At 43.0% G+C, this 14,444-nt stretch overlaps 1 protein-coding gene across 3 annotated transcripts; it reads left to right on the top strand.

The window, feature by feature from the left end:
* Positions 1 to 262: 262 nt before the first annotated feature.
* ZDHHC4 (zinc finger DHHC-type palmitoyltransferase 4) lies at positions 263 to 13,743 on the top strand. Of its 3 annotated transcripts, XM_065892839.1 has the most exons (8): positions 263 to 328; positions 791 to 984; positions 1,621 to 1,744; positions 2,913 to 2,986; positions 3,485 to 3,663; positions 5,914 to 6,039; positions 7,710 to 7,954; positions 13,403 to 13,743. In XM_065892839.1, the coding sequence occupies exons 3-8, from the start codon at positions 1,628 to 1,630 to the stop codon at positions 13,691 to 13,693; spliced, it is 1,032 nt and encodes a 343-aa protein (XP_065748911.1). In that variant the 5' UTR covers positions 263 to 328; positions 791 to 984; positions 1,621 to 1,627; the 3' UTR covers positions 13,694 to 13,743. The 3 variants fall into 3 exon arrangements, with proteins under 3 accessions (XP_065748911.1, XP_065748913.1, XP_065748910.1); XM_065892841.1 differs by lacking the exons at positions 263 to 328; positions 1,621 to 1,744 and having other exon boundaries at positions 900 to 960; positions 2,917 to 2,986; XM_065892838.1 differs by lacking the exons at positions 263 to 328; positions 791 to 984 and having other exon boundaries at positions 1,628 to 1,744; positions 5,914 to 6,087.
* The last annotated feature ends 701 nt before the right edge of the window (positions 13,744 to 14,444 follow it).

Here is a 14,444-nt window from a genome sequence, read left to right as displayed (position 1 = left end):
GGTCCGCTTCACAACAGCGGCGTCCTCGCCCGCACCAGGCCTGGGACAGTCTCTTTGTAAGATTTCTGGCAACGGCTCTATAAAGTTGGACCTCCCAGCCGTCAGACTTGACCACATTCTGGAGGAATCAAGGCGGGAAGCTAAAGACTACTCCGGGGGCGCAGAACACGAACCGCAGCCCCGCCCCACCAGCTGTCCGCACACACCTCCGCCGGAAGTCGGCCTGGCCGACGGCGTCGCGTGATGACGTCACGGACCCGCCGGAAGTCTTGGGGACGCGCTCTAGAGGCGCGGACCAGGTGCGGCTGGGGTTAGACTGGTCTCGGCGGTAAGTCCGCCTCCACTGGGCTGTTAGACACCTGGGCTGGCACAGGGCCCTTCGTCTCCCTGTTTGACTCGCCCTTCCCCTTTGTGTATGGAGCTGCAGCCCCACGTCCACCGCTCCCGGCGCATAGATCTTCTGCACCTCCCATCCCCCCAATCCCGGTTTCGGCTCCCGGGGAAAGCTCCGGCCAGGCCCACCCGCTGGGATCTTCGGACGGAGAGTAACATCGGGAATGCTTTTCTGTTGGGTCCCCAGCGTGGGCTCCTCAGGTATAGGGATAAACACCGAGATCCAAGGCTCCCGGGTTATTACTTCCCAATGAGCTTTTTGTCTAGAAATCTTACAGCCCCGTACATCCTGCGGGGTCTCAACATCCCTTGACTTCGAAATTCTTTTACACAATGTATTCCGCCCCTGACTCCTAGCCTGTCATATTATGTGAGGGTTGAATTGATGTCTTCGCAGCCAGATCCAGCTTCCTAGAGGAGCCATGTCTCCTGCAGCTTTGGGTGCCACCTGTTGTGCCGGGCGCACGCCGCTGAACAAGAGGAGATGCCGTTTGGATTCTCCGTGAATGTTCGGAGGAGGAATGCCAGAGCTGCCGGCTGAAAACTATCCAAACAAAAGAAATATGTAGGCTGGGGACCCTGAATCACTTCGTGAGAATTGCTGCTCTTTGTTTCCTCTGTCTTATCTCGTGAGGAGTTTCTAGTTTGGTTATCTTAATTGGAAGTTCTGCCCAGAACCATATCTGCCAAGGCCAATATTAACCATTTCCAGTTTCTTAATACAGGCCTGTGTGTTGACTCTGGTCCCCCTGGGTGATCCCTGATTGTTGTGGTCACTGTCCTGGAGGGATCTTCATAGGACAGCATGCCTGATCCTGGCTGGGGGGCCCTGACTGCCTCTGGTGGATGCTTGTTCCAAGAGCAATGTCAGCAGATTCTTTTGGGTACCTTCATATCAGTGTCATTGTGAATATTTATATTCAGGGGAGTAAAAGACTGATTTATCGTTGTGGGAGGGAAGGGGGATGCATTTTGCATATTCTTCCCCACTTATTTTGGGATTTGCAGGCAGGAGATGCCACAAGGCAGACCACAGTGGTTTGATTAGGAAACTTTTGAAGGGTGACCAGGTGGGAAGCCCCACTGAAAGACAATTTGTGCTTGAAGGATGAAGAATCCTGCTTGGAGTCACTTAGGGAATTGGAGTCACTTAGGGAATTGATGTCTGAGAATATGTGTTGGACTGTATCCCTCAGTAATAGTCACACTCCCTCTGTTCCTTTGTAGCCCCAGGATGGACTTTCTGGTTCTCTTCTCGTTCTACTTGGCTTTTATGCTGATTGGTGTTGTTACGATCTGCATCTGCTCGAAAACCCATTGCTTTAAAGGCCTGGTCAGAAGAGGAGCACAGGTAACAGTGATGGTTGGAGACCACGGGATTTTGAATACCACCAGTCTAAAAGGCTCACCAGTTTTCTGTCAGAACAAAAAAGAGATGCCATTTTTTATTCGTTCGTTCACTTGTCCTTTCATTTATGGCACTTGCGGTATATTCGAAAGTCTCTCTCTTTCTGTTTTGTTACTGTTGAAAGTAATCTTTTTTAAACAAATTTATTTAATTTTCCTTTTTTTGGGGCTGTGTCGGGTCTTAGTTGCAGCACACAGGATCTTTGTTGAGGCATGCGGGATCTCTTCGTTCCGGTGCTTGGGTTTCTTTCTAGTTGCGGCGCTCGGACTTCTCTCTAGTTGTGGTGCGCGGGTTTTCTCTCTCTAGTCGTGGCGCGTGAGCTCCAGAGCATGTGGGCTCTGTAGTTTGCAGCACGCAGGCTCTCTCGTTGAGGCTCGTGTGCTCAATAGTTGTGGCACGTGGGCATGTGGAATGTTAGTTCCCCGATCAGGTAATGAACCCGCATCCCCTGCATTGGAAGGTGGATTCTTTACCACTGGACCACCAGGGAAGTCCCAAAAGTAATCTTTTGATGATGCTTTAAGAGAAGATAGCATTCTCAAGGTTGGCTGTTTTTCTCTAGAGTTGATGCCTGTAGTTGGGCATGGATGTGAGCAGTGTCTGCCTGGAGGGGCCTGATGGGTGAAACTGGGGGTAGTGTGAGTAGAAAGCTGAACATCGGGCTGCCCACACTCCTCCAGGGATCAAAGTGAGCAGAATTGGGGTGAGCAGCCTTGGGAAGGGGTTGGCCTGGTGGGGGGACCTGGGCTAATGCTCCGTGATCTGGAGGTGGACTCTGGAACCTAGGATTGAACCCAAGGCAGGGAAAGGCTACATTAACAGTTTACATCAGCATTACCTGATCCAGCCCCTCTGCTCACCTCTCTTTGCCTGAAGACCCTGACTTAGTGCCTTGTTTGGGGTCAGGATGGAAATGGAGGAGTTGACATCATAGGAAGGGCAGCTGAGGGAAGCCCTCCTCTTTATTCTCACTTAAATCTCTTCTCTGCTCACATGCGGAAACATGCCTTAATATCACCAATATTGCTGGCTGAAAGTGAAGCATCTAATTTGTTTAGGAGTGGGGAGAAAGAGAAATGAAACTGAATCTTTCTCTTTTCTTTTATTTCAGATAATTTCGTATATAATTCCAGAATGCCTTCGGAGAGCCATGCTAAGATTGCTTCATTACCTCTTTCATACACGGTATTTATATTTCAGAGTTTAAGTATTATCTTCTTTTCTGTTTCGATTATTAACTGTTGCTGTCCTCTAGCTGTAGGAGGTTCCTTGTTTGTTTCCAGCGTGATACAGGGAGGGATGCTGCAGGGATCAAGAGTCCTGGGTTCAGAACCTCTACTGACAGATAATCTGCCTTTTATCTCTGGGGTTTTGACATATCAAATTTTAAGTATCAATACTTAAAGAATGGGAAAGTATTGACGTGCGTTTCTGTAAAAAGAAATATATACTGATACTGAGACCTCAGTTCCCAACAAAGATGATGATGATAATAGATAACATTTATTGAGTACTTACTATGTGGTAGGTACTAGGTGAAATGTTTCACATGATTTCTAATGTAATTCTTACTGTTGTCTCAAACCCAAAGGAAGTGGTTGTCCGTTGGTTCACCTCCTGTAGTGTGGTGATTTTTTCACAGAGAAGCCCCTGTGAACAAGTCATGTACCTGTGTCCTTTCAGAAACCACACCTTTGTTATCCTGCATCTCATCTTGCAAGGAATGGTTTATACTGAATACACCTGGGAAATATTTGGCCTCTGTCAAGAGCTGGAGTTCTCCTTGAATTACCTTTTTCTGCCTTATCTGCTGCTGATTGTAAACCTGTTTTTTTTTGCCCTAAGTTGTGAAACAAACCCTGGTAAGTTGAGGCTCTTAGTATAGAAAATGGTGACAGATCAACTGTCTGTCTCACTGAAAGTACTACAAACAAGTAGTGATCCCTCCAAGGGCTTTGCAGAAAATTTGGTATGTAGGGTTTGCATGATCTTTCAGTTTTGAATGGTTTCTAGTTTTTCTTCTTTGTCCCACAGATTATTTAGAACTATTTAAACATTATCACTTAATTGTGTTATATACAGAGCTTGCCGTCTATATGAAACTGTTTCTTTTAAAGTTGTTACTGATATTTGCATTATGCCCAGGCATGCTGTCAGTTTCTGTAAATGATCCATGTGTTCTTGAAAAGAGTATTATATTTTCTAGTCCTTGGGCACAGGCAACCATATAAGTCCATTAGATCAAGATGTTAATTATGTTCAGATTTTTTATATTCATACTAATATTTTTGTTTGATTACTGAGAGAGGTATGTGATCTCATCCTGTTGGTAGATTTGACAGATTTTTTCCTTCACATATTTTGAAGCTATTATATGTGTGTGTGTGTGTGTGTGTGTGTGTGTGTGTATAATAGTTATATATACTCATATTAGATGTATTCAAGTTTAGAATTAGTATTATCTCTTGAATCTTTTTTCAAAATACAGTGAGCCTCTTTGTTACTAGTAATACTCTTTGCTCTCAAGTCTCCTTTGTCTGATACTCATTTATTATTACACTGTTTTTAGATATATACTTGCTAGGTATTTTTTTTTCCCATCCACTTATTTTAATAAATTAAATTTATTTATTTATTTTAAATTTTTGGCTGTGTTGGGTCTTCGTTGCTGCGCGCGGCCTTTCTCTAGTTGCGGTGAGGCGGGGGCTACTCTTCGCTGTGGTGCACGGGCTTCTCATTGCGGTGGCTTCTCTTGTTGCAGAGCACAGGCTTTAGCTGTGCAGGCTCAGTAGCTGTGGTGCATGGGCTTAGTTACTCCGCAGCATGTGGGATCTTGCCCCACCAGGGCTCGAACCCGTGTCTCCTGCATTGGCAGGTGGATTCTTAACCACTGCACCACCAGGGAAGTCCCCATTCCCTTATTTTAATCTTTTCTATCCTTGAAGGACCAAATGTCCATTAATTAATGAACAGATAAATAAAATGCGATATACCTATTCGATGGAATGTTATTCAACCATAAGGAGGAATGAAGTACTTATACATCCTATAACGTGGGTGGATCTTGGAAGCATTATGCTCAATGAAAGAAGCCAGATACAAAAGACCACATATTGTATGATTCCATTTATATGAAGTATCCAAAAAAGGCAAATCCATAGAGACAGAAAATAGATTAGTGGTTGCCAGGGGTTGTGGGATTAGAGAAATGGAGAATGACTGCTGAAAGGATTTGTTTTTGGGGTGATGAAAATGTTCTAAAGTTGATTGTAGTGGTGGTTGTACAACTCTGTGACTATAAAAACCACTGAAGGGGGGCTTCCCTGTGGGCGCAGTGGTTAAGAACCCGCCTGCCAATGCAGGGGACACAGGTTCGAGCCGTGGTCTGGGAAGACCCCACGTGCCACGGAGAAACTAAGCCTGTGCGCCACAACTACTGAGCCCGCATGCCACAACTACTGAGCCCGCATGCCACAACTACTGAGCCCGCGTGCCACAACTACTGAGCCCTCACGCCACAACTACTGAGCCCCCGCGCCACAACTACTGAGCCCGCGCGCCACAACTACTGAGCCCGCGCGCCACAACTACTGAGCCCGTGCGCCACAACTACTGAGCCTCCGTGCCACATCTACTGAGCCCACATGCCACAACTACTGAGCCCGCATGCCGCAACTACTGAGCCCGCACGCCGCAACTACTGAGCCCACGTGCCACAACTACTGAGCCCATGCGCCACAACTCTTGAAGCCCACGCACCTAGAGCCTGTGCTCTGCTACAAGAGAAGCCACCGCAATGAGAAGCCCGCACACCTCAACGAAGAGTAGCCCCTACTCACCACAACTGGAGAAAGCCCGTGTGCAGCAATGAAGACCCAATGCAGCCAAAAATAAATAATAAATAAGTTAATTAATTAAACAAAAACATTGGATGGTACACTTTAAACGGGTGAATTGGGTTTATGAACTACATCTCAAAGCTGTTAATTTAAAAAATAAATTATTTGGAATATTAAATACAGCAGTTTTAGTTGTGCTTTGCCAGGACAGATTGTGTGAACATCTGGTCCACTGTATTGCTCGAAACTGACACTTGTCCTTCCTTTTTTCAGGTACCATAACAAAAGCAAATGAATTACTCTTTCTTCAAGTGTATGAATTTGATGAAGGGATGTTCCCAAAGAACGTGAGGTGTTCTACTTGTGATTTAAGGAAACCAGCGCGATCCAAGCACTGCAGTAAGTCTGGTTCTGGCCCCTCCAGCTCTGCCCTCGCACAGCGGACAAGTGGGCTTCATCTGTAAGAGAATGTTACATAAATCTAGAAGCAGGGCCATTTGACCTCCAGACATGAGATGGCCTCTGTTGGTAGGGGATAGTTAGATAGTGGTTTCTTTGAGATACCTAGAGGTGAGGTCTTGTGTTCTCCTGTAGTGGGTAACCTTCAGCTCTGGGCAAAACAGCCCTTCCTTTGCCACATGGCAGTGCTTGCTGCTCAAGAGATGTTTCTGTAGGATGTTGTGTTTGCAGACTTCAGTCCTGGCAGAGCCTACTCTTCTGGGCAGTGGCCAAGATTCTAGATTAGTGCTGTCCAACAAAAATATAATGTGAGCCACCGATGTGATTTAAAATTTTCTAGTAGCCATGTTGCAAAAGTAAAAATAAATGGGAAAAATTTATTTTAATTATATGTCACTTAAGGTATCTAAAATACCATTTTAACATGTAATCAGTATAAAAATATCATTCGTGGATTTTTTTATATTCTGTTTTCATACTAATTCCTTGCAATTCTGTGGTTTTTACATTTACAGTACATCTCAATCAATAGATACTAATTTTTTTTGTGTGTGTGTGGTATGCGGGCCTCTCACTGTTGTGGTCTTTCCCGCTGCGGAGCACAGGCTCCAGACGCGCAAACTCAGCGGCCATGGCTCACGGGCCTAGCTGCTCCACGGCAGGTGGAATCTTCCCAGTCTGGGGCACGAACCCGTGTCCCCTGCCTCAGCAGGTGGACTCTCAACCACTGCACCACCAGGGAAACCTGACACTAAATTTTTATTGGAAATTCTTGATCTGTATTTAGATTTCATAAAACTTACAGTTGAAAGAGCTGATTCACATACCGAAGCTATTCTAGACATTCTTAAAAGTTTTTCAATGACTGAATCAGTACCAAAACATCATTTTTCTTGGGACTTCCCTGGTGGCACAGTGGTTAAGAATCTGCCTGCCAATGCAGAGGGTACGGGTTCAAGCCCTGGTCCAGAAAGATCCCACACGCCGCAGAGCAGCTAAGCCCGTGTGCCACAGCTACTGAAGCCCACACGCCTAGAGCCCATTCTCTGCAACAAGAGAAGCCATAGCAATGAGAAGCCCGTGCACCGCAACGAAGAGTAGCCCCCACTCACCGCTGCTAGAGAAAGCCCGTGCACAGCAACGAAGACCCAACGCAGCCAAAATAAATAAACCAGCATTTTTCTTTAATATCCACGTCTATATTGACATAATGGTTCGTCTTTATCAGAAGAATTGATTTGACTTTAAAGCAAAAGCATCAGTTTTAAAATTATGTCTGTCCAAGTTAATAAGTTCAGCATTATTCACATTGATCTCAAAGGAGCAATGCGTAACTGAAAAACAACTGTGAATTTATCAATATCAACAAAGTATTCTTTCAAGTTTCTCTTGTAGCCACATTTCAGGCCACATTTCAAGTGCTCATTACTCACATGTGGCTACTGTATTGGCTACTGTATTGTCCCCTTCGGTTCTGAAAGCTTGGTGACAGCAGCTGCCATTGACACTACCAGCTCATACTGCTAGTGTCAGTGTGTGAAACTCTCAGTAGGAGTGCACGGTGTCATCAAGGATCAACGCAGGGTTGTGGCTCCCCCATTTTTGTGCAGGTGTGTGCAACCGGTGTGTGCACCGCTTTGACCATCACTGTGTGTGGGTGAACAACTGCATCGGGGCCTGGAACATCAGGTACTTCCTCTTCTACCTCTTGACATTGACGGCCTCGGCTGCCACCATGGCTGTGGTGAGCACTGTGTTTCTAGTCCAGCTGGTGATGGTGTCGGACTTGCACCTGGAGACTTACATCAATGACTTCGGACACTTGCAGGTGGTTGACACTGTCTTTGTTGTTCAGGTAATTAATATTCAGGTAATTATGTTGTGGGCTGTATGTTTCTGACTTAAGGTTTAAAAATTGGGAAAAGGGCATTTGTTTTCTGAGTCAAAACGTGAAGGCATTCCTTTTTAAAAAAATTGATATATAAATTTTAAAAATCAATATATAATTCACACACCATAAAATTCACCCTTTTAAAGTATACAGTTCAGTGGTTTTAGTATATTCACAGAACCACATAACCATCACCACAATCTAATTTCAGAACATCTCATCATCTGCAAAAGAAACTCTTATCTATTAGCAGTCACTCCCCATTCCCTTTTTCCCCAGACCCAGGCAGCCACCAGTTTACTTTCTGTCTTTATGAGTTTGCCTTTTCCGGTCATTTCACATAAATGGAATCATACAATATGTAGCCTTTTGAGCTGGTTTCTTTCACTTAGCATAATATGTTCAAAGCTCATTCATGTTGTAGCATGAATCAGTGCTTCATTCCTTTTTATGGCTAAATAACATTCTGTTGTAATCATTTGAGGAACCACCACACTGATTTCCAAAACATTTGCATCATTTACATTCCCACCAGCAATCTATGAAGGTTCCAATTTCTCCACATTCTTAACAATACTTGTTATTATCTTTTTTTTTATTACAGCCATATAGTGGGTATGAAGTGATACCTTACTGTGGTTTGATTTGCATTTACCCTAATGACTAATGATATTGAGCATCTTTTCATGTGCTCATTGCCCATTAGTATATCTTCTTTGGAGAAGAAAGTTTAAGGGAGAAGCAGCTCATTTTTATTTGGGTTGTCTTTTATTCTTGTGTTGCAAGAGTTCTTTTTTGTATTCTGGACACTTGACTCTTATCAGATACAGGATGTGCAAATATTTTCTCCCATTCTGTTGGTTGTCTTTTCACTTTTTTGGTAGTTTTCTTTGAAGCACAGAAGTTTTAAATTTTGATGTTCAATTCATTTTTTCTTTCGTTGCTTTTGCTGTAGTGTCATAGCTAAGAAATCATCGCTTAACCCAAGGTCATGAAGATTTACACTTAAATATTCTTTAAAGTATTTTATAATTTTAGCTCTTACATTTAGGTCTTTAATCATTTTGAGTTAATTATTATTATTTTTTTTTTTTTGTGGTACGCGGGCCTCTCACTGTTGTGGCCTCTCCCGTTGCGGAGCACAGGCTCCGGACGTGCAGGCTCAGCGGCCATGGCTCACGGGCCCAGCCGCTCTGCGGCATGTGGGATCCTCCCGGACCAGGGCACGAACCCGTGTCCCCTGCATCAGCAGGTGGACTCTCAACCACTGCGCCATCAGGGAAGCCCCAACTTTATTCTTTAGTTTGTGGATATCCAGTTGTTCCAGCATCATTTATTTATTTATTTATTTATTTATTTATTTATATTTTTGGCTGCGTTGCGTCTTCGTTGCTGCACACGGGCTTTCTCTATTTGCAGCAAGCGAGGGCTACTCTTTGTTGTGGTGCACAGGCTTCTCATTGCGCTGGCTTCTCGTTGCAGAGCATGGGCTCTAGGTGCACGAGCTTAGTTGCTCCACGGCATGTGGGATCTTCCCAGACCAGGGCTCGAACCCGTGTCCCTTGCGTTGGCAGGCGGACTCTTAACCACTGTGCCACCAGGGTAGTCCCCCAGCATCATTTACTGAAAAGACTATTCTTTGCCTATTAATTTACCATAATGTAAAAGTCAAAGCCATTCTTTAAAAACTCATTTGATTGCTAAAAGATTTCTATTTCATTTATGGGAAATGGCTTACGAGCAGTCTTTTTTTAGGTAACTGCCTAATTCTCCTTGAGTGTTTTTTTCCTTTTGTTTCAAAGAAAATAAAATGAGCAAGTGGGACGTATTAAATGAATGCAAGGTTGGCTCAATATTGGGAAATTGATTAGTATCTTATATAGCATTATTAAGTATTAGGAACAATGATATTATTTCTCTAGATGCTGAAAAGCCTGTCAAAAAAATTCAATACCCATTATAATAAAAGCACTTAGAAAATAGGAATTGAAGGATATTGTCTTAATATGATAAAATACACGCATAGTCCTAAAGCCTGCATCTTTCTTTTTAACTCTTATTTTAAAATAATGATAGATTTACAGGAGGTTACAGGAATCCTGTGCACCCCTGAGCTCCTCTCCCCATGCCAGAATCCCTATGCAACCACAGCGCAAAAGCAAGAAATTGACATTGGCACAGTCCACAGTGTCAGTTATATATGTGTTCGTTTGTGTTGTGTGTGTAGCTCTGTGCAGTTTGTCACATGTGTAGCTTTGCGTAATTGCCACCACAACTCAGGTGCTCTTCTGTCCATCACCACAGACTCCCTGTGTTATCCCTGATACCCACATCCTCCTCCCCACCTCCCTAATGCCCGGCCACCACTCATCTGTTTTCTATCTTTGTTATTATGTTATTTATGGTTACATACATGGAATCCTACAGTAGCATTTTGTGATTGGTTTTTTTCACTCAGCACAGTTTCCTTGAGATTCATCCTAGTGGTTGCATGTATCAGTAGTTCATTCCTTCTTACTGCCGTATAGTTTTCCGTGGTGAGAATGGATCACAGTTTGTTTAATGAGTTAGCCTTTGAATGACATTTGGGTAATTTCCAGTGTTTGGCTATCACTGACGAGGCTGCTATGAACATTGGTTTAGAAGCTGCTGTGTGAAAAGAAGTCTTCAGTGTGATTGTTGGGTTGTATGGTAAGTACATTTTAAGTTTTGAAAAGGAGAACCACACTGTTTTGCAGAGTGCTTGTACCTTTCTACATTCTCCTCCCCAGGGACGGGGGAGTAAGTGGTTTCTCTGCATCTTTGCCAGGTTTATCATTATCACTGATTTTCACTTCAGCTGTTCTCATAGGTATGTCATGATACCTCCTTGTTGTTTTAACCTTGAGTAGTTTTTATTCTCAAGTTTTTTCCCAATTGTGTAAATTTGTAATCATACTGAAAAGGTAAAAGAATAACAGAGTGACTACCCATATACCTTCCACCTAGATTTTAAAATTGTTAACATTTTAATGTTTTCTTTCTATACGTGTGTATATATTTCTCCATATTATTAGAAATAAGTTGGAGACGATGTTGCTTCACCCCTAAATACCTGAGCATGCATTTTTTCAGAATGTCAACATTCTCATACGTATCTACAATTCTATTATCCCATGTAAGAAAAGTAATAATAAATCTATATACTCTCTAGTCCATATTCAGATTTCCCCGTTGTTTCAAGTATGTCTTTTATAGCTCTTCTACCTCCTTGAACCAGATTCCATTTTATAGTTATGCATTACATTTGAATATTATGTCCTTTTATTCTAAAATAATGCCCCTGCTTTTTTTTCATTAAATTGACATTTAGTAGTCTAGTTATCTTTTAAAATGTCCCATGTTCTAGATTTTTCTTTTCCTAATTGTCATCTAATTTTTCTCTTTCTTTATATTAGTGTAAACTGGAAGTTAGTTCTAGAGCCTTGATTAGATTCAAGTTAAATGTTTTTGGCAAAAATGCTTCCTAGGTAGGGATGTGTATTTCATAGTGCATCCCATCAGGTGACATAGGAGCAGTGAAGCCCAGGTTGATTCATTGGTTTACGGAGGTGACCACCAGTTCCCTCCACTCGTGAAGTGCATTTTCCCCTTTGCAATGGGTAATCTTGTGTATATGGTTTTGTTTTTGTATTTAGGACTTTCTTTAGGATAGATTTCCAACAACATAAATACTGGGTCAAAGACTGACAACATTTATAAGTCTTCCGATATTTATATATGTTATCAAATTGCTTTTTAAAACCTGTGGTTAGAGCAGGGTGTAAGTGTTCCTTTCACTGCATAAGAGCAGGCATTGATGATGCCTGGGATGGGAAGTGCTTCTAGTTTGACAGAATATGGTTTACCCTTTTTTACAAATTACATTTCTTTCATTACTTTTGATTACTTTCCTTGTCTGTCAGTCATTGGTATATCGTTTTTTGTGAATTCTGCCCTTTAATTGTTTACCTATTTGATATTAGAATAACTTTTGATTTGAGGTCTTTGGATAATAATGGTAGTTCATTCTTGTTATATTTGTTTTCTGTTTGTGTGTCTCATTTTTTGTTGTTTAAAAAGCTTTAGACATTCTTCCTCATCGAATCTGTCTCTTTTCTTTGTAACTTCAGTTAGCAAGTCTCGCCCATCGGGAGTTTTGATGGAGTTTTGATAAGTCTCTACTTCTTTTCTGCTAACTTTCAAAAATATTGAACTCTTTCAGAATTATTTGTCTATCATAAAAACGAACTTATACAAATTCAAGTAGTCCAGAACTTTTAGGGGTCGGGGGAGGTGGGAGAAATAAGTGAAGGTAGTTATTCCAGTTGAAAGATGAATAAGTCCTGGGAATGTAACGTACAGCATGGTGACTGTAATTAACAATACTGTATTGTACATTTGAAAGTTGCCAGGAGAGTAGCTCATAAAGGTACTCAACACACACAAATTGTAACTGTGAGGTGACAGATGTGTTAACTAACGTTATTGTAATCATTTCATTATATAATATATATAATCATTATGTTGTATATTACATGCACCTTAAACTTTCATAACGTTACATGCCAATTGTATCTCTACAAAGCCGGGGGCGGGAGAGAAGAAAATTTAAAACATCTTGGACAAAAATAAAATATAAACTGGGAATTATTCCCCTCCCCTCCCAACAGTTTCATTCTCCAGAGACAATCACTTTTATAGTTTGGTGTACATTTCAGGCTTTTTCTCTATGTTTACTTATATGGCCATACACTTTCATGGAGTTAGTTTTGTTTTTACACAAATAGGATTCCATTGTGATTTTTGCATTTTGTCTTTCTTGTTGGGCAATATATTGCCAACATCTTTTCCAAATTAGTACAGAGACACTGACCTAATTTAAAGGCTTCTTGTTGTTCCATAGTATGACTATCCCAGAGTTTTACTCTTCCTCCTGGATGGACATTTAACTTGTTTCTTTTGGGAAGAGGGGCTATTAAAATCAGTGCTACAGTGAATACCCTTGTACATGTATTTCTGTGGTCGTATTGTTTTCAGAGAGAGATTGATCTCTTCTGTCCGTCTGGACTTTATGTTGATGCATGAACTACGATCTACATTCATTTCTCTGTTTATTTTCTGAATAGCTAGCTGGCATCATCTCCTGAGTGTCCTTCCCCTTTTCCTTCAATGCACACACTTAATTTATCCCATATGAAATTCTTCCTGGGAGGTTTGTCAGTGCTGTTTTTGGTTCTGATTTTGTGTTCAGTGGGTCAGATGTGTATGGAGGTGGGGGAGCTGGGAAGGCAGTTCTGAAGTGTATGTGGACGTGACCATGGCCGGTGGTTCCTGACCCCGACTCGTGTCACAGCCTCGCTGCCTAACGTGCTGCTTCTTCTTTGCCCCCAGTACCTGTTCCTGACCTTCCCGAGGATTGTCTTCCTGTTGGGCTTTGTTGTGGTGCTGAGCTTCCTCCTGGGGAGCTACCTATGCTTCTGTCTGTACCTGGCCGCTACCAACCAGACCACTCACGAGTGGTACAGAGGTGCCCGAGCCTGGTGCCAGCATTGCCCCCACGTGGCCTGGCCCCCGTCAGCAGAGCCCCAGGTTTACCGGAACATTCACTCCCGTGGGCTTTGGAGCAACCTTCGCGAGATCTTTCTACCTGCTGTTGCACATTACGAGAGAAAGAAGAAATAAGAATGGGAAGAGTGTTACTGCCTTTTAAATACAGTATATGTTTATTTATACATATGGATACTTTCTTCTTTTTAAAAAATTTTTATTTATTTGGTTGCGTTGGGTCTTCGTTACTGCACGTGGGCTTTCTCTAGTTGTGTCGAGCGGTGGCTTCTCTTATTGCGGAGCACGGGCTCTAGGCACGCGGGCTTCAGTAGTTGCAGTCATGGGCTCTAGAGCGCAGGCTCAGTACTTGTGGCACACGGGCTTAGTTGCTGCGTGGCATGTGGGATCTTCCCGGACCAGGGCTCGAACCCGTGCCCCCTGCACTGGCAGGCGGATTCTTAACCACTGCACCACCAGGGAAGTCCTGGATCCTTACTTTCTAAGCGTTGGTTTCTTTCTTTTTTCCCGGTTTCCACTGTGTTTATGAATTGGCTCTCAGTAGCTAAGGAAGGGAAGGGAAAACTAGTGTTTACTGAGTGCCTAAGCTTTGCCAGGTGCCATGCTAATAAACCCTGGGGCAGAAATACCCCTTGCTCATCCTCTGTTCATTCAGCCGGCTGGAGTGGAGCATCTCTAAAGTCCTGGTGCCAAGGGGCTCCAAGGTGAATTCCCAGAGGCTCCAGTTGACCTTGGTCTCCCACTGGGCTCCTGGACAGGAGGGGCCTATGGCTGTGTCCCCTGATACGCAGGAGGGTCTCTGTGACTTGAAGTTGTCTCAGCTGTACCCTCTTTAATGTCCTTTCCATCTTTCCCTGGGAAAGGCCTT

This window comes from Phocoena phocoena, chromosome 15 (assembly GCF_963924675.1).
Source record: "Phocoena phocoena chromosome 15, mPhoPho1.1, whole genome shotgun sequence".
NCBI classification, from domain to species: domain Eukaryota; kingdom Metazoa; phylum Chordata; class Mammalia; order Artiodactyla; family Phocoenidae; genus Phocoena; species Phocoena phocoena.
This window is presented reverse-complemented; position numbering and strand designations above follow the sequence as displayed.

Excerpts from the sequence above, each read along its gene's own strand:
- ZDHHC4 (XM_065892838.1), top strand. The coding sequence starts at position 1,628 with ATGGACTTTCTGGTTCTCTTCTCGTTCTACTTGGCTTTTATGCTGATT. Across the intron at positions 3,664-5,913 it reads AAGTTGTGAAACAAACCCTG|GTACCATAACAAAAGCAAAT; the intron begins GTAAGTTGAGGC and ends TCCTTTTTTCAG. Across the intron at positions 7,955-13,402 it reads ACACTGTCTTTGTTGTTCAG|TACCTGTTCCTGACCTTCCC; the intron begins GTAATTAATATT and ends CTTTGCCCCCAG.